This window comes from Neomonachus schauinslandi, chromosome 3, assembly GCF_002201575.2.
Source record: "Neomonachus schauinslandi chromosome 3, ASM220157v2, whole genome shotgun sequence".
Taxonomy (NCBI): Eukaryota; Metazoa; Chordata; class Mammalia; order Carnivora; family Phocidae; genus Neomonachus; species Neomonachus schauinslandi.
The window spans coordinates 66,260,455-66,281,562 of NC_058405.1; the positions used below are offsets into that span (position 1 = coordinate 66,260,455).

The window sequence follows — 21,108 nt, forward strand, 5'->3', positions numbered from 1 at the left end:
TGCCTAATGTAGTTGTGAGAGGTGGAGGGAATGATGATTTTTCACTAATTTGAATTTTAAAAATAGATCTGTTCTCTTTTATCTCCATCCACTACTTTCACTTCCCTCCTCCACCAGAGACAACATCTGTAGTGTGTTTGATGTTTCTCCTTTCGTTTGCATGTGTTTTTATAAAACATTACTTGTTATTTGTGTATATATTTTTGATCCATAAAAATGGTACAAGGTTATAGATTTCACTTAGTTTCTTACTTTTCCCACGTAACATTGCTTTTAAATATCAGCCTATGTCGCTGTGTGCATAGGAAGTCCGTTGTTTCTAGTGGCTGCACAGAGCTGCCCCAGCAACGAGCGCTAGACTGCCTCTAGCCCCCTGTGACACAATGTTGGGATGAATGTCCTCTCTTGCACCTCTTTTTGGATATTTGTGAGAACTTCTCTGGGACTCATAATCTGGAGTGGGACTTCTGTGTCCCTGCCGCGGATGTGCCCATTAGTGCCCAGCTGCACTTCAGGATGGCTGCCCTCGTCTCCACTCCCTCCCACAGTTCATAGAAGGCTCTATATGTCCACAAGCCCATCCACTCTTAGGATTGTCCGCGTTTCTAATTTAGCCAGTGTAACAGATATAAAACAGTATCTCATTGTTTTAATTTGTATTCCTCTGATTAATAAGGAATTTGACATCTTTTTAATAGAGCCTTTTGGGTTTCCTCTTCTGTAAACTTCTTGTTCACGTCCTTTGCTCATCTTTTTATGGAGGTTCCTGTCTTTGTGTTGTTATTTTGCAAAAGTTCTTTATGTATTTTAGGTAATAGTTCCTTGTTGGTTTTAAACATTGTAAACGCATGCTCCCAAATGTTACATCTCTATGAACTTTATCCGTGTAGTTCTTTGTTGAATAGAAATTCTTAATTTTGAGCTCATCAATTATTTTTCTCTTTATTTTTATGCTCTTGGGATTTTGTTCTGAAATTACAAAGATAACTTTTTATAATTTTAATGTATTAGCTTTTTTTTTTTTTAAAGATTTTATTTGTTTATTTGACAGAGAGATAGAGAGCACAAGTAGGCAGAGAGGCAGGGAGAGGGAGAAGCAGGCTCTCTGCTGAGCAGGGAGCCTGACGCGGGGCTCAATCCCAGGACCCTGGGATCATGACCTGAGCCGAAGGCAGCCGCTTAACCGAATGAGCCACCTAGGTGCCCCTAATGTATTAGCTTTATGTTTATGGTTTTACTTTTCATATATTGGTCTTTAATTCACCTACAGTCTACTTTCACTCGTATGTGGTATTAAATAGGGATCCAGTATTATTTTTGTTTATATAATAAGTCAGTTTTTCCAATACCTCTATTAAACAAACACACTTTTCCTCAGTGGTATATGATGCCATCTTTGGTGTGTGTATATTTGAGACAAAGATATAAAACTGCTACTGTTTACAAATAGGATAATCTACCTAGAAAAAGCAATACAATCAGCAGCCAACTTATTAGAACTAATGAAAGGGATGCAAGGTACCTTTTTCTTTCTCTCCTTTCTTCCCTCCCTTCCCTTCTCTTTTCCCTATCCATCTATCTATCCATCCATCCATCCCTCCATCCATCTATCTGGATATATGTGAGTCTCCAGCTCTTTCCACTCTTTTTATTTCTATTGTTACCCTAATTTATCTTAATTATCTTTATTTCTCATATATCTTTCTATTTGGTGGGTTTATTCTTTTTCAGTCAATGCAGCTATTCTTGGACCTTTATTCTTCCCTATAACTTTTACAATAAGTGCACACAGACACATCAAAATAATTATGATTGGGAGTCCAATAAATTTATGGGTTAATTTGGGAAAGCTGATATTCGGCTCCCATCCAAGGTCCTAGAATGTCTCTTTACTTACATGGGTTATTTTCTATGTATTTTATTCGAGTTAAAAATTAATATTTTCTCCATAAAGGATGTGGGAATTCTTGGTTAATTCCCAGAGAGTCCACAAGTTTTGATGCAATTACAACATTCTAAAATTACATTTCATATTTGGTTACTGATGATTTAAAAAAATGACACTGATTTCTTTAAGTTGATTTTGTTTCTGGCGAGTCTTATTAGTTATAACTATAACGTCTTTTTTTTTTCTTATAGAATTGTTCTTAACTTTGAGGACTACGTTAAACAATAGTGGTGATATGAAGCATCTTTGTCTTTTTCCTAATCTTGAACAATTTAGTCTTTTTGTAACACACATACACACATTCACAAATTTTATGTATGTATATATATATTACATATATAAATACACACTCACACATTACATTATATATATACACACTAACAGATATTATATATATATATATATATTTTTGGGGGGTTGTTAGATCATATTTTGCTTAGAATTTTTGTATTTATATCTATACATGAAATGGCCCTATTTCTTTATTCTTTTTTTCTCCCTTTAACTACTTTTGGAATCAAGATCACACTAGCCTCACGGGTGGCTTGCCATGTTTTCTGCAACTACTTTCTAAGAAATTATTTTATTATCTCTTGAAAATTTGGTAGAATTTACCTGTAAAATAATATGGCCTTGGATAATTTGGAGATGGGAAAATTTTACCATTTAAATTTCTTTCAGGCTTTTAAGTCTCTATTTCTTTTGGTGCCAATTTCAACATTTTGTATATTTTTTTTCAGTATTTATTTCATCTCAGCTTAAAAAATTATTAGTTCATATGTGTTTACGACAATCTTTAATGCAATTTTTAAAAATCTCTAAGTCTATAGTTATTTATCCTATCCTATTCTATATGTTAGAGAGGCAGCAGAGTGAATCACTGAACAATTAATTGTTTAAATAATTTTGTCCCAGGTTTTTTTGGGGGGATTATAAAATTAAATGACAAAGAAACAATAAGGTAGCAGATTCAACAGATAATGTCTTATAGATTGTCTGTCTTGCTAGTCACTGTGCGGAGAGAAAAGAAAATCCAGTTAGAACATCTAAAAGCCAACCCGGGTTTTAAATCAAATGCATACCTGAGAATCGAATTTTAGGTACCCCATAATGAAAGCATAAAGACCTATCTCAAGCTAAAGCCTGACACTGAGACTTAACTGTACTCTAAATAGTATCAATCTGTTACTAAATACATGCTGTCTGCTTATTTGTTCTCTACAGAACTATGTTTTCTTGTACAAACCCATTTTGGACTCTGAAACAAGATTTTATTGCAAATACTTACAATGGAAAAATATAAAGAAATACTTGATTACTAAGCTATTAGGGTTATAACGGTCTTAATAGCTTTCTTTACCCTTTACTTGCATATCTAAAAGCAGAAGCAATTGCTTTAAGCCTAGATAAACCAATTCCCAATCCATAATTCTACCCTGGGGATCTGGGAGGAAGGAAATAAAGAGCGAGATTTAAACCAGAGAGGATATCTCTTAGATGGATAATAGTTACCTAATTCTAATTTCCATATTGTCCCATGAGTATTAGATGCTAGAGAATTCTTTCTCTAGCAGGTTTAGGATAAAGCATCTCTAAACTTAAAAAAAAGGAAACTAGGGCTAGTGGAATTAACTCTGAGGAAAAAATATTTATTTCTCCCAAATTCTTTTTATTTAAGAACGCTGAATTTCCACATCCTCTTCTAGACTAGAGTATTTCCAAGACTTTTCTCTTATTGCCTCAAAAATCTACTTTTTTTTTTTTAAAGATTTTATTTATTTATTTGAGAGAGAGCGAATGAGAGAAAGCACATGAGAGGGGGGAGGGTCAGAGGGAGAAGCAGACTCCCCGCCGAGCAGGGAGCCCGATGCGGGACTCGATCCCGGGACTCCAGGATCATGACCTGAGCCGAAGGCAGTCGCTTAACCAACTGAGCCACCCAGGCGCCCTCAAAAATCTACTTCTGATATTGAAAAAATTCTCTAAAGAGAGTTGCATGTAGTCAAGCAGACAATCAGAAATCATAGCACGACTTCTTCTGTAGGGGGCTTAACTTATTCTAGGACTTGATTGCTTACTGGAGGTATAATCCAGAGGATTCTTTTCCAGTCCCACGAGCCCCACCCTGGTCTTAGCTCTCACTGCTCTCCATGAGGGCGACAGCAATACACCTCAACCTCTTTCTCTAATCCGACTAATCCAACCAGTCTTGCACCCTGCTGGGGGAACAGACTTCTGAAACCATCACGCTCACATTGTCCTCCTCTATTTCAAATCTTCGAAGGTTCTTCCCAGCAAGACACATTAGGGTAAACTTTACCTAACCCCTAAGGTCTTTTCATACCTTGATCCCACCCTTCCCCACTAATTCTTAGGACTTCCGGATATACATCCTTGGCTCCAAGGAGCACAGACAATTCACAGCCCCCAACACAGAGCAGCTCATACAACCTTTGAGCCTCTGTTGCTCCTTTATCCCTTTTGAAAGCATTTCACCCTCCTGCTTCTTTTTCAGGTCTTAGCCATCCTTCTTACTCAACTGCAAGGTTTGTTTCCTGGGTTCTCCAGCTCACACTCTATGAATTCTTCTACGAATTTCTATGACACTTGAAATCCGTACCCTCCTGTTTAATGGAGTAAGATAATGTATACACATTTACTTGTGAAAATCAATTTGCATATAAATTGGAAAGTGCTATACAAACAAATGGGGTTATTACCAATTAGCACTTGTTTCAAACTTGCAATACTGTATCCTCAATTAGAATATAAGCGTTTTGAAGATACGGATCGTATCTAATGCTTCTTTTCCATTTGTCATAGCTCCTAACCTAGTACTAAATAATAAATATTTAATAAATATTATTGGCTAATTAATTAAGCAATGGGAAAGATGTGCTGGTAACAAGAAGGAAGAAATGTCAGGAATGGGAAAGAAGCTCATTCATTCATTCAGTGAATATTGACTGAGCATCTGCTATGTGCTGACACTATTCTAGATTTTAGGGTTATGACAGTAAATACAAGAAACCAAAATCCCTGCTCTGCAGTGTTTACATTGGAGTGGGGGGGAGATCGACACAACACCAGATAATTAGTAAGCTACAGAGTATGTCTGAAGGTGGTTAAGCACTAAAGAAAAGAGAAAGGTATGAAAGAAAGTTAAGGAGTATGTATGGATGGGGAGGGGATTGTTAATTTGGAGGAGGTGGTCAGAAAAGGCTTCTTTGAGTTTGTGACAATTAAGGACCACAATGAGGAAGTGAACTATAAAGGTATCTGGGGGAAGAGGATTTCAAACAGAGGCAATAGCCATTCATTCATTCATTCATTCATTCACCCCTCATCCATTCAATATGTAGCATCTTTTCTGCGCCAGACAGTTATTTTAGGCCCCAGAGATACTATGATAAACAAGACAAAAGCTCTGATCTCTAGGATCATGCCCACTGAAATGCAAATAAACAAGGTGAAAATACTCTAATCTCTTTCCAGCCCCAAATTACTATCTACCCTGTGCTAGAAACTAGCCTTGGAGAATATACAGATGAATAAGGATTCCATGTCCTCAAAAATATCACAAGTCTAGTGAGAGATAAACATGGCAGCTTGGGCTTTTCCTGCTTCTCAGACTTTAAGCTGACAATAGGCACTAAACATCCCATCCCATCCCATCCCATCCCATTTCTAGCAGAAACTACCTAATATAATGATGCATCTCTGCTGCTCTATCCATCACCACTCTACACACTTGTCCCCTACCATTTACTTGCTCTATAAGACCAGAGAAATCTGAGGGAAAATGGTCACAGCTAGGAAGCTAAAGAGAGAGGCTGTTGCCTTGAACTTTATTATTTTTTTAATCATTTTTAAAAAAATTTTATTTAAATTCAATTTAGTTAACATATATTGTATTATTAGTTTCAGGGGTAGAATTTAATGATTCATCAGTTGCATATAAGACCGAGCACTCATCACATCAAGTGCCCTCCTTAATGCCCATCATTCAGTTACCCCATCCCCCCACCCAGTCCCCTCCAGCAACCCTCAGTTTCTTCCCTAGAGTTAAGAGTCTCTTATGGTTTGTCTCCCGCGCTGTTTTCATCTTATTTTATTTTTCTTCCCTTCCCCTATGTTCATCTGTTTTGTTTCTTTAATTCCACGTATGAGTGAAACCCTACAGTATTTGTCTTTCTCTGACTGACTTATTTTGCTTAGCATAATACCCTCTAGTTCCATCCATGTTGTTGCAAATGGCAAGATTTCATTCTCTTTTGATTCATTGATTAACTTCTTACTACCTTCACTGCTACCACCCTGGTCCAAGCCACCATCACCTCTTATAAAGCCTGCTAACAGATATTCTACCCTGTGCCTCAACAGTTCATAACTAACACTGCATCCAGAACGATCCTTTCAAAATGTAAGTAAGATCATGGCATGCTTCTGCTCCAACACTGCAATGACTCTCCATGTCACTCAGAGTAAAAATGTAAAGTGCTTATGATGGCCTTCAAGGCCTTATGTGATCTGGCCTCACTGCTGCTCAGTCTTCTACTAGGTGCCCCTTGCTCACTCCACCCCAGCTCCTTGGCTTCCTTGGGAAGCACATCCCTGCCACAGGGCCTTTGCTCCAGACGGTCCTTCCGCCTCCAAAGGTCTTTCCCCAAGACAGTCACTTTGTCCACTCTCTCACCTTCTTCCAGTCTTAATGCAAATGTCACTTTCACAGTGAGGGGATCCTGACCACCCACCCCTGTATTCCCAATCCCCTTACCTTCCACTACTTCTTTTTTCCATAGTATTGATTACTTTCTATTATTTACTATTTTGTTGTCTGTCTCCCTTTGATCAAAAGTCAGCTCTATGAGGGCAGGGATCTTTGTCTGTTTCACTGGTATATCCAAACACATGAAATAGCACCTGGAACACTTAATAATTATCTGTTGAATGAATGGATTACAGCACCTATCAGCATTTGCTGAGACTGATGTGTACTTGTCAATGTTCCTACTAGAGTGCAAGCTCCTGAGGGCCACTCACTGCGGTGCTCATGCTTGTGTTTCCAGAGCCCAGAGCAGTGTGAACTGTGTAACAGGCCCTTTGTGACTGGGATAAAAGAAGGAATTTCTCTACTTTAGCTTTCTTTTGAGTGGGATCTGTGTTCAAGTCTTCTTCGTGTTTTTTCCATAATGCTTTCCTCAGAGCTGGTTCAAAGATTTGTGGAATAAACAAATCCCCAGTTTCAGAGAGAAGGAGGATCCTGAAGGTCCATGAGATTAAGTGTGCCTTATTTGTCCAGGGGGTCATAGCTGACACGGGCGGAGCAGGCACTTAAAGACAAGATCTCTGTCTCAGTATTTTGAATTTGCCGCAGAACACTTCTGCAAGTTCTCATTTCCTGAAAATTCTTTTCAGAGCAGGGTGTGCTTTTTAGTATAAAAATATACCCCAAATGCAAACTGTTACCCATCAAAAAGAGACTTTTTCTTTAAAATATGAAAATCGTATAAAGGATGTAATACAGGAAAAGCAAAACCACATTTGGTTCTGCTTTCTCTGCCTCAGTGCACCCTACTCTGCTCTGCAGACGGAGAATGTTCTACATTTGGTCCAGGAGCACCAGGGATCTGCTGGGCTGAGGGCCGGATGAGATTATCAGTGCACATCCGTGAAAGGCCTTTTTCTAAAACAAATTTTAAAAAAGGGCAGATTATGATTGATGAACCCAGCATTAGGGTAATGTTATCAGAGATACTTTCTATTTCTGTCCTTTGTGGAGAGGTCAGATTATAATCATGTTAGAACTGAACACAGTGCTTTATTAATGTTTCATGAGTGAGTCGGTTATAATCAGCCTAGCTGGGTGTGGCTAAATTAAACCAATTCTTGATGTATGAACTCAAGGCACTTAGAATTTATTGAAATGTCTACCCAAAGTGTTCATATCACTTTTCCAGTTTTTCTAATGAGACAAAATTTTGGATTTCACAGTTCCTCAGTGAAACACAATCCTTGTCCCTGTATTTACAAAAGTATAAACAACTGTAATTAATTATATATATTATTTCCCATAACTAGAAAACCAATTAACCAAAAAAAGTACATTCTTAAAAATCAAAGTACTGTCTCATTTTTAAAAATGAGAAGGAAATTAGGTTGTAGACATACAAAAGTTTCTACAAAATGTATCAAATACCTTTTCAGTTGTTGCCATGAGATAATAAAACTGATTTCTCATCAATGATATCATCCCTTTTTATAATATTACTTTTGTCTTCTTTGCCTTGAATTTCTTAATGACAGCTTGAAAGAAGAAGGAGGGAATGCTCACGGATATAGAATACTAATCCATACAAAGAGATGAATTTTTTTTTACCACTGTGAATGTCATTTCTTTGGGATATAAGACATTTTCATTTTATACTTTAGGCTCATTACAAAGAACTCCTTCAAATAACTGAAGATAATCCCAGCCCAAATTATACATATACTAGAGCACATTTTCTCTAAACCTCTTTCCTAAGAACTAAATCCTGTATGAGCTACCCAGCTGGTACAAAGTTAGAAACTTACAAAACAATATGAAAGAATGAAGGCTGTATTCATGGAATTTGTGGAAAATTTAAACCCTCTGTATTTTCTGTTACCACTCAGGCTTTGTATATTAGAGAAATAGTCATCAAATACCAATTCCTTCAGTAGGAAAAAAAAGAGAGAGAGGCACACGATTGATTAAGTTTCCTAGTGGTAACACAGATGTCTGACATGATTTCTGCATGACATCAGTATGATCATTTCCCATCAGTGTGATGGGAAAACTGACCAGAGTTGGAGCAAAGGGTTCTGTGAAGGACAACTGTGAGCTAAGGAAAGCAGCGCAGGGGACACTGAGGGAGGAGAGCAACTGTGGAGACACACAGCTACTCTTCATAAGATGTCCTTTGAGTGCTTTGCAGCCTAGCGCTGTTCTCAGGGGCGGCACCTCCCACTGCCCCTTGGTCCTAATTCTGATGCGACCGAGAATGGTGGCTACAGATGAAGAACCTTGTTGATGCCATGGCAGCCTTCCCTTCCCATCCTGCAGGGTCCCTTCAAGGAAAACCCAGGCAAAGAAGACAGGAAGAATAAACACTTTGCAAGCCACCCAGTCCATGCTAGCAGGCACTGCCTACCTGTAGTTGATTTAACCTGGCACTGCATCCTGGTGCTGCAGAGAACCAAGACCGCAGCATTTTGATTTTTCCCAAGTAGGCAGAATTTTGTGTAAAGTCTTTCACCCCATGGAGTAAAGATTTAGTTGAAGTCTTAACTGACTCATTAATGCCTATAACAGGAATTTGGTTTAGAATAGAGAAAACCCCTCATGCCTTGCTTCCTTCATTTCTTCACAAAAACAAGCTGGAACTTGTTATTATAATAAAAATGTAATATATAACATGTAATATATAAATATGTAACATATGAATATGTAATATATAAATAAGAATATGTTATATGTCAATTATACCTCAATTAAAAAAAAGAACTACAAATAAGTACGATGCATTTCTGAAAATGTTTTATGATAGTTTCAGAAATGCACAAGTTTTTATCCCTCATACTTCAGTCAGTTATAAACCTTCATTCTTTTGAATATGTGAGAGCAAATCTTTGAGGGACAGTTAATTCACCATATTACATGCCATCTTTACAATTCCTAGTATACTATATGTACTTGGCTTGATGACACACTTGATAAATATGTATTTACAGTGATGGAAAATAGTGAGATTAATTTTAAAGAAGCACTGCATTTTGTCTTAAAGTTTGCTCAGCAGCACTTAAGCTGATAGAAAGACAAAATATAGGAGGTATATAAACAGAAGTCAGGTAATTAATTATCAGTCACCTGATAGTAACTGGTAAGGTTAGTATCAGGAGTAAATTATCTCTTGTATTTTATTTAGATGCAATAGAAGTACTCTGAGCAATTATAAATATAAAATAATTTATTATTGAAAAGTATTCATGAATTTTGTTCTTTCTTAAAGTAAGAGGGAAAATCTATTTTAGAGTTTAACTTGTCTTTACAGTGTCACAATCATTTCTCAGGCTGTATCTTTCAATGAATAATCTGCTAAATTCTCTTAAGACCCAAATGATATGAAACCATTTGGTGAGAATCAGGTATTTCTAAGGAAAAGAGATTTTTAAAAAAATCTTATGTGGTGATCATATGAACAATACAGTTAAATAACTTAAAACTCAATTGTAAGTCTCAGCCAAAATTAGGTATATGGTGGTCATCCATGCATAGATATAAATAGTTTACAGGTAACAACTAGGTTATATTCCAAAGTGCCTCGTGGTATTTCGGAGCAGATATTGCAATGGAAACAGCATTAGTCTAATCTGCTTTGGTTCGCAAGTCAATCTATAAAGCCACATTTAATTCAAAATACAGGTAAAGTTTTAAAGACTTTCAGTGGTTCTAGGGGATATTACGTTCAGAGTTCCAATTTGCAATGCCAGGCATGGTAAGTTAGAAAACACACTTGGGTTAAAACTCTGGGTGAGCCATTTGGCCTTTTTGGGTCTCAGTCTCCTTTCTCCAATAAAGGCCTGTGCAAGCTGTAAAATCCTGTGGGTGCCTCTAAGTTTGCCTTTCCGCCATCTGCAGAGTTAAAGGATAGCTTTCCTCTCACAACTGCTGGGCAGTGGGACCTAGGACCTCCTTAGCTCTAAGCAGAGGTCTTACCAGCTGGGGAGGGAGGCTTACAGGGCAAGGCTGGGGGAGAAAGAGGTAGAAATGGGATCCCAAAAAGTCAGGTCTGCATGGCCATTGGGGCTGGAATATTCTGCTGGTTTGGGGGCAATTCCCACTTGTTTCTTTCTTTTTTTCTGCTGATCCCAAGGTACTGGCTTCTTGTTAAAAGACATGTTTCCCTTCCTTCTCCTTTCCCTTCTCCCTTTCCACAGCTCCTTAAGTCACCATTTTATCCTGGATACTATGGGTAAGAACACTGCCACTTTGATAAGTAGGTGATATCTGGCAAGATGATTGACCTTGCTGGGTTTCAGGATAATTCCTAGAAGACTTTTTTGAGGATTAAAAATAATGTGCCTGAAGCTCTAGCCTAGTATCTGAGACAAAGAATAAACACTCAAAAACATCGCAGCTTATATGGACTATCACTGCCATTATTGTGTCTTGGTCAATTCAGGACCATCACTGGGGTGTGGGGTGAGTTGACTAAGATTAGGGTATACACACCCTGATTTGCAGCAGTTATGAGCAGTTAAGTATTGGAATGAGGATAGTAGAGAAAACGAATGTGAGCAGCTATCCCAGGGAAGTAAGGAGAATGTACTAGGAAAGTCTACATAGCTCTAAGGAGAGGTATAAACTTGGTATGCTCTCTAGTAACATTCCACTTCCTAAAGGTAGAATTTGTCACTTCACGTTTCAATGTTTCAGAACTTCACTCCTAAACTGGAAGTGATCAGACACTGACCAGTGAAACCTGAAGCACATGTCACTCCACCAAAGCCACAAAGTTTCCATTTTCTTCAGGGCCCCAATTAGCACCTGACTGACTGGTATTTATCATAAGGCTTTGATACATTTGATTAACTGGTTTTGTAAACTAGAAGAGATTTTAAGCAACACATTCTAATCAGAATGGCTATAAAGGGAAGTGTGCTGATAGCTGACAATTTCAAGAAGAAAACAGAAAAAGAACAGATATAGAATTATAGCCTTCATAGAATAGTAACAACAGGTACTTATGATAATAAAGAGAAGTTTTCCTCTTTTGCATAAAAGGATAGGGAACCAAGTAGTGATAAAGTTGAGAAAAATAACAAACCTCCAAAAAAGTTTTCACTTAGATATAAAAATCTAGAAACTTCCTTTATCTGGAATGTTTACTTGGTTGGATTATATTACTGCCCTTATTAGATGAATGAAACTTTGTGATTTTTCTGCAAATTTAGTCAAGTGTGTATGGTCTTGCTTATTCAGTTTATATGAGTACTAATGACCTGATGGTTTCATATCCATAATAATTATCTTTCCCTATATTCAAGAAATTCTGTGTATGATGCTGTCTTGGGGATTTGCTTTTAGAAACACAACTACCTTTTCTTTTTCAAGTAGGCATATCATTAATAAAATTATTAATTCTGGGGGCATATGAACTTCTTTCACTAATGAGGAACACAAAGGTTGTATCTATAATGAATCACTACTTAATGTTTTATTAAAATATATGTAAAAATGTTCTAGCATCTAAAAAGCACACAAAGAGGCACAGAACATCATTAGTCACTAGAAAAATGGAAATTAAACTATAATGAGATTTTACTTCATATCCACTAGAATAGTTATAATAATAAAAAAAAACAAAACAGGCAATGACAAGTGTTGGTGAAGATAAGAAGGAACTGAAAGAGTCACCCTTAGTAGGAATGTAAGATGCTACAATCACTTTGCAAAATAGGTAATTTCTTAGAAAGTTAAATGTAAATTTACCATGACTCAACAATTGTACTGTAGGTATATACCCCAAAGCAATGAAAACATATGTTCACATGGAGACTGGTATGTGAATGTTCATAGTAGCATTATTTATAACAGCCAAAAAGTGGAAACCCAAATGTTCGACAACTGATGAATGGGTCAACAAAACATGGCCTATCCGTACATGGAATACCATTACAAAAAAAAGCAAAGTACGGATATATGCTACAACATGGATTAATCTCAAAAACTGCTAAGTGAAAGAAGTCAAACACAAAAGAACACATATCATACGGTTCTAGTTCTATAAAATGTCCAGAAAAGGCAAACCTATGGGGATAGAAAGTTGATTAGTGGTTGCCTGGGGCTGCAGGTAGGCACGGGGAGCTACTGCAAATGGGCATATGATCTTTCTGGGATGATGGAAATTTTCTAAAATTAGATTGTGGTGATGGTCACACAACTCTGTAAATTTACTAAAAATCATTAAATCGTACACCGAAAACAAATGAATTGTATGATAATGGTTTAAAAAAAACATTTTTAAGGTATCTATCCACATTTTACAGATGAGAAATGTGAGGACCAGAGATGCTCCACAACTTAATCAAGGCAATGAAGTTAGTAAATGGCAGAGCCCAGGTTCAAGAGCAGGAAATTATCAAACTCTAAGTCACACTCTTTCCAGTACAGTATTTATTATTAGCACCCACATGAAAACTTCTATTTAATCAGCTGGGTACAATAGCATGAACAAGTGAAAAATCTGGTCCAACAGTTTTTGGCTACTCTGTTTGCCTGAGTGAAGGATTCATTCAGTTTATTTACTTATTTTTTATTAGTTTCAGGGTCAGTTTAACTAGTTTGGACATAACTAGACAACATATTAAAATCACTGAGATTATCACCCCTGGGTGATTCATTCATTCACTCAGCAGACATTTACTGCCAACTACTTTGTGTCAGGCACAGTTCCGGGCTGTACAAATATACTGATACGTGGCAGGTTTGTAGGGTTGAATTTGTAGATTTGGTATCCTTACACTGATATCATAGCCAGCACTCAAATATGTAAGGGTAGTATGGAAATGGATGACTAATTCTAAAAATAAGTACAGATTTTAGAAGCGTAATGTATTACTGAAGTACAAATTCCTCACATTAAAAATATAAATTGAAATATGTTATTCAAAGAGACAGTATGATATAACTCCATATATCTGGAAGTACCAATTTATAGATTGAAAAGTGAGAGAAATCATACCTACAAGTTATGCAATACATGATATTCCCTCAAAAGGGGGAGACCAGATTGCAGATTATATATACAGTACTTTTAAACATAGGCCTACCACATCAGCAACAGCTTTAAAATAAAATATATTAAAAGTAAAATATTTCTGAGAGACAGAAAATATAGTTCCAAAGTTGAGAGGAGCATGAGACTAACAGTAATGTCCAAAAAAAAAAAAAAAAAAAAAAAAAAAAAAAAAAAGGAGAGAGACAGACACACACACACACAAAATCAGGGTGTAGAGGGAGGAATCACATATTATATGATCATATTTATGTGAAATGTCCAGAATAAGTAAATGTATAGTGACAGCAAAGGTTAGTAATTGCCTAGGGCTGGCTGGGGAAAATGGTGGAAGATACTGAAGGTATTGGGTTTCTTTATGGGGTGATAAAAATATTCATAATTGTACAACTCTGTGAATAAATTAAAATCCATTTTTTTTACTTTACATGGGTGAACTGTATGGTATGTGAATTATATCTGTATGACATATGTGAATTTTCACAAAAAAAAATGGGCTAAGGAATATGTGAACTCCATTGTAAATGTGAACTTTATTTGGATTCTTATTCAAATAAATTAGGTACCAAAACAAAATCAAATATATTTATAAGACAGTTGGAAAAAATTGGGAGTGAGTGAAACAGTTAAAAAAATATTTTGAGTCATTTGACTTTCTTAATTCCTCAATTTACTAAGAATAATAGTATACTAGGGAGGTTGTTTGGCAAAGTGGTTCATTTCCATATACCATAACGACACTAAGATTAAAATCTCCTTAAATATGGATAAAATACATCAAAATCTATAAAATTCCCACATGCAAACATTCTATTCACACATTTTTTATCTGAACACCCAGATATCTGCTAGATATGTCACACAGATTTAAAAAGTAATGACATTTTTCAATCTAAGAATGTTTATTAGATGGGTGTTCTCTCAAAGACAAATATTATATATATATATATTTTTTTTTTTTTTGAGAGAGAGAGAGAGAGAGAACACACACATGTGTGTGCATGTACATGCACGTGAGTGGGGGGTTGTGGGGCAGAGGGAGAGGGAGAGAGAGTATCTTAAGCAGACTCCATGCCCAGCACTGAGCCCCACAAGGGGTTCAATCTCAGGACCCTAAGATCATGACCTGAGCAGAAATCAAGAATCAGATCCTTAACCCACTGGGCCACCCAGGCGCCCCACAAGTATATTCTATTTTAAGGTATGTTTCATGGCTTATGATTTCCTGCATGCAAATATGTTCTAAATAAATTATTTTGTTTTGAATATTTTATGAGTGAAAAAGGAGTACAGATTTAGCTGGTAAACAAAAATAAGAAATGGACATTTATTTCAAGCATTTTGGAATATCTTATATTAGTCAACAGATGTTCATCTGATTGTCTTCTCCTAAGGGAGCAAATATAACTGAATTACCACCATTCCTTTATTAGTCTTCAATGAAAGGAAAATCCACTCCACAATAAAGAACAATGTCAAAAGACAATAGTAAAATGCTTGCCTTATTTTTTCTTAAAATTTTAACCTTGTATTTATAGATGTTAAATGGCAATTTGTTAATAGTTGGAAACAAAAGAAAACAACAGAATGTTTTTACTTCTTGATGACTGCTCAAGCAAAAACAAAATCTCTCTTACCATCCTGTTGATCCGTACAAAGTCTTCAGGTTTTTTTGCCCAAGGGGGAAGACCAACATCATTTACTACAACTTCATCTTCTCTGACTCCGAGATTGTATCCATTACTGTTGACAAACATCTCCGGTAGGTAATAGAACTCTGGAATTAGTTCCTGCCAGGAATAAAAATGTGGCGTATTAAACCACTTTAAAAATGAGTAGAAAAAAACTATTATAACTTGTTAACTATGAACTGAATTAAACAATTTCTTTATTTAAATTCAATATTTTATTACCTAATCCTATTCTTCATTTGATTTCCTTTACATAACAGGAAGAGAAGGAAGAGAGGAGAAAGAAAGAGAAGACAAATATTTTTCTTGAACATTTTATTTGATAATTTATGTTTATAAGACTTTCAATCTTATCTTGCCAGAATTGGTTAAGAGAAATGGGTTACAGGATCAACAGTAGTTCACAATATCATTATTAAACAATATGTAAAGCTGTATCTACAAGTCTATGCCATTCATCAAGCTTTTCTAAATATTATTAAAGAAATAAACCAAAATTAAAAAAAAAGTTGTTGCCGGTATTGTTTAAAAATCATGTAATATCTTCTACTTTTCTTTTTGACCACAATGGCAATTATACTACATGATTTTTACAAAAACATTTTTATTTCATAATTTGGCAAAATTAATTACTTTTGAACTTATCCCTAAACACAATGAAGAGATAGATGATATGCAAAGTGATAGTAAGTTTTAAATGTGTAACACATGGCATCTGAATGGTAATGGTTCTTAATAAATTGGATGCAAAGATAATCTGTGTTACTTGTATACAGAGATGGCATAAACAACTTGATTCAAGGCAAACTCGTGTTTGATGCACAATGTCTAACATGAGGCTTATGCTTCTTTGGAATAAATCTGATATAGAAATAAACTGCTTTTATGACGCTAGAAGTATTTTTTGTTGTTTGTTTTTTTTAAGCAACTGGGAGAAAACGAAAACAAAAAACACGGTCGTTTTTATGTATACCATCTATACAATGATTAAAAAAATGAACAACAATCTTTTCAAATATCAAGATGAGGGTTAAATTAACTGTAAATTATGTTGTGAAAGGCATAAGGACATTTATTTGTGTAACATGATCAACGCTGATAATGTAGTACCTGAAATTCAACTCTTGCTGTAGTCTTCTCTAGGGATTCACAGAAAAATTAAAAAAACAAAACAAAACAAAAACCACCAAACATTGATGTCTTCATATAAATCAAATTATTAACTTTCAAAGAAAAGCATATACAAAAGCTCTCTCTTTATGGGTTTTCCTGCTAAAACCAACATTTGTCTGTGATAGCATAAGTGGGTGTTTATCTTAGTAATGCTCTGTGAGAATTTGATATTATCCATTCTGATGATGATAAATGTGACATAAGAAAAATCAAACATAATAAACTTTGAGTATGGGGCACTGCGACAAGTATGAAGAAAGAAAAAAATGAACAAGACATGGTTTTATTTCATGAATATAGAACCAGATTATAAATTACAATCTTGTCCATGGGGTAAATGCATAAACAGATGGTTATAATACACAATAATAATAGCTTGAAAGAAGTATAAACCAAGGGCAAGAGAGAACAGAGGAGAAGGCAGGGAACTCCGGGCAAGCCTGGAAAGACTTCACTGGAGACCAGACATTTTGAATTCAACTATGCCTAAGATAAAGGCAGGGGGAAGGGGCAGGGGGACCATTAGGGATTATTATCAGGAAGTGGTAAGGACTGAGTATGGGTGGAGTATAGCATATACTGGGGGATACAGGTCAAGATGGGGGAGGTGGGCTGGCGAGAGTTAGATGGAGCCAGGTGAGGAAGGCAGCTTTATGCCAAGCTAAACTGTTTGAATTTTGTATTATTGGGCAAATTTGCTTTATAACAAGACATTGGGTGTCAACAGAAAGGATGGACTGGAGAGGAGAGACTGGGTATCTATGTGCATGCAGGGAGAAAGAGAGCCAGAAGCAGCAAGGAGAATGGGAGGGAAGGAAGGGAAGGCAAGTGCATGTTGTGGTAAGGGGGCACACTGTGGGACTTTTGCAGGGAGGGCAACTGTGACAGAGGTGGGGATGGGTGTGCAAAGAACAGTGGGAATTAGGGGGCTCACACTGTGTGATATTCATTAACAACAAACTATGCACAAGACATCGAGGCCACAACACAGTGTGGGAAAGGAGAATTATGGTGAGATTAATATAAACTCCTGTAAATTTTCAGTGACCTGGATGTAAAAGGGGAAGAGTGAGAAGGGGATGCAAGAAAAACTAACAGGTAAACAAACATCCTTATTTGCAAATCGTGATACAGTTTAGTTGGTGGTTAAGGCAGGAGCTAAAGACTGCTTCCGAAATATTCTATCAGCAGTGACTATAATGAGCTGGTTTCTGGGCTGGGTAAGCATGGTGGTGTATATTATACTGCTTTGAAGGAGCAATTTGGCAAAGGTGTGTGATCACTGATTAGAAGGTCGAAGTGAAGCATCATTGCTATTCTCATTGATTGGTAGGCAATCAGAAGTGCATAATTGTTGTGATCTGACGTTTCTGTTCCTCTAAAATTCAAATGTTGAAACTCTATCCTCTATGATGGCATTAGGAGGTGGGGTCTTTGGAAGGTAATTAGAATTAGGTGAGGTCATGAGAGTGGAGCCATCACGAATGGAATTAGTGTCCTTATAGGAGCCCTGAGGAAGCCCGCTTCTTCTCCCTCCATGTGAGATACAGCAAGACAATGGCCATCTGTGAACCAGGAAGCAGACGCTCACTAGACACTGAACCTGACCGTGTGGGCACCTTAGTTTTGGACCTCCAGCCTCTACAACTGTGGGAAATAAATTTCTGTTGTTTATAAGCTCCCTAAATTTTTTTTTTATTCTTATGTTAATCCCCATACATTACATCATTAGTTTTAGATGAAGTGTTCCATGATTCATTGTTTGTGCATAACACCCAGTGCTCCATGCAGAATGTGCCCTCCTCAATACCCACCACCAGGCTAACCCATCCTCCCACCCCCCTCCCCCCCAGAACCCTCAGTTTGTTTTTCAGAGTCCATCATCTCTCATGGTTCGTCTACCCCTCCGATTTCCCCTGCTTCATTCTTCCCCTCCCACTACCTTCTTCTTTTTTTTTTTTCTTAACATATATTGCATTATTTATTTCAGAGGTACAGATCTGAGATTCAACAGTCTTGCACAATTCACAGCGCTTACCAGAGCACATACCCTCCCCAGTGTCTATCACCCAGTCACCCCATCCCTCCCACCCCACCCCCCACTCCAGCAACCCTCAGTTTGTTTCCTACAATTAAGAATTCCTCATATCAGTGAGATCATATGATACATGTCTTTCTCTGTTTGACTTATTTCACTCAACATAATACCCTCCAGTTCCATCCACGTCGTTGCAAATGGCAAGATCTCATTCCTTTTGATGGCTGCATAATATTCCATTGTATATATATATCACATCTTCTTTATCCATTCATCTGTCGATGGACATCTTGGCTCTTTCCACAGTTTGGCTATTGTGGACATTGCTGCTATAAACATCGGGGTGCATGTACCCCTTCGGATCCCTACTTTTGTATCTTTGGGGTAAATACCCAGTAGTGCAATTGCTGGATCATATGGTTAAGCTCCCTAAATTTATGGTAAAATATAGCTGCCTGAGCTGACCAAGACAATAATTATTAACTTATTATTTCAATGCATTAAGAGAAAACTTGTAATTTTCTTTTGATCTTACTCTCATGGTTTGGGAAAGCACAGACAATTAATAAAGGATGCAGAGAAAGGTAAAGAATATGGCTATTTGCTCATTACCCATTCTTTATGTGACACAGCACAACACTAGCATTCTAAATGGGCCAAAGAGGGGAAAGAATATAAGCTCATGCAGTCACTCTTTGTGGAGGGTGATTTATATGTCATAGACTCACATAAGTCAGGGATTTCCCTCCCTGCCTTTCATCAGTTATTTGTGTTCATGTCCCATCTCTAGAACCAGACTATCTAAGCTTCCTGGAGGACAGATGAGACACATAGCCACAAGGATATAGCAACACAGATTTATTTTTTATTTAAACAGCCTAAAGAGTCTTAATTTATCTTCACCTGTCTTGGTGCTTTATAATGTTTTCCAGATATATTATTTTCCATTCTCTCCTGTGGTATAGGGTCACATAAACTATGTGGTTATTATTAACCTACTTACCACTATAATACTATTTTCCTGAATGTCATTAAATTAGATTCACAAAGGCAACAAAGCCCTAGGATTTTATATTAATAACAGTTTGGGCAAAAGCAGATTTTCAAGCCTGATTTTGTGAGGTTTATATTTTGTTGAACCCCTCATATCTCTTGGTGTTATATTTTGCATGCAGCAGGTGCTCATTAAATATTAAGCTACTGACGATATTAGGTAAAGTTATTTTAATATCACTAGAAATCCTCTGGGGCAATATGCAAATGGTTGGAAGAATCCTCAAGATTGGAAAGGAGCCAATGAAGGACTTTATTAAATAAAAGAAAAAGGATGAACCCCAAAATAAAATTTGTACCCTTTGAGGGGCAATTTTCACAGCTTAAAAAATGTTATCTTGCTTATCCTGAGGTATAAAAGGTTTAACAGTGTAAAAGAGTTCACTTTAAAATACAGAAAGAGTTGGTTTTAAAGTTGCTGACAAAATTGTACCCAAATTGCAGAAGTGGAAGAAACAAGACCTACTTCATTTCAATTTAAACTCTCTAGCATAAGAAGGGGCTAAAAGCTGGCCGCCACTAGGGAGGAAAAGGGAGGCTAAGAAAGGTCTGGCCTGATGGTCACCTAGAAAGGCAGGAGGAAGAGTAAGGAGTTCAGCAGGAACATTCAGGAAGGCTTTAATCAAGGCCAGTTATATAGAAAAGTAGCATTACTAGGGCCGTCAGGATGATCCCTTAGTAAAGGCGGTGCTCTCCACTCCAGTCCATCTGGTCAACCAAACTGTGCTCTCACTAATTAGGCTGTTAACTAAGATGCTGGAAAAAGCTGTTAGAGGCCTGACGTTTGAAGGGCTGAAGAAATGCTTTCAGATTTCTAATAGAGAGAACAGTCACAAATAGACACATACTAGAGGCAAATATAAAGAAATTCCTGAAGTTCAGCTTAATTGCAAGGCCCCTAAAAGCTTCAAAAGACCAGAGCTATATGGGACTAAAGCTGTCTGAATCTTGAAGTCCTGAGCTAGGGAAGTTTTTGTTTTTTCTTTTTCTTTTTCTGAAGGGGAAGGAAGAGAGTAAAATCACACAGTCTAGGGAGAAGTTGCTAAAGTAGCAGAGTAGGTGTAAATTTTTATGCCTCGGTTTTAGATTAAATTTTTAAAATTAAAAGATTAAAAGATCTTGTTTCAAATAGCATTTTAAAATTTAACGTTAGTATATAAATACAGGACATTAGTATATAATTTATATTCATATTTATATGATTTAAAAGATTTGCTTATTTAAAAGAGAAAAACCTCACGAATAAGAGAGTTTCATCTCAGAGATTCAACTGTGATGTCCAAGAAGATGACAATTACCGCATCTGTGCTCTAAGACAAGGATCAGCTGAAATGTTACCTCTGGTCGTTCAATCTTAAAACAGCAGACAGAATTTATTTGTAT

The 21,108-nt window shown here is 36.7% G+C and overlaps 1 protein-coding gene across 1 annotated transcript in view; it reads right to left on the minus strand.

Annotated features, from left to right (window-relative positions):
• NBEA (neurobeachin) overlaps positions 1-21,108 on the minus strand; it is a 748,838-nt gene that overhangs the window by 43,840 nt on the left and 683,890 nt on the right. The window contains 1 exon segment of the mRNA XM_044913201.1: positions 15,408-15,560. Coding sequence (XP_044769136.1) covers positions 15,408-15,560 — 153 coding nt within the window.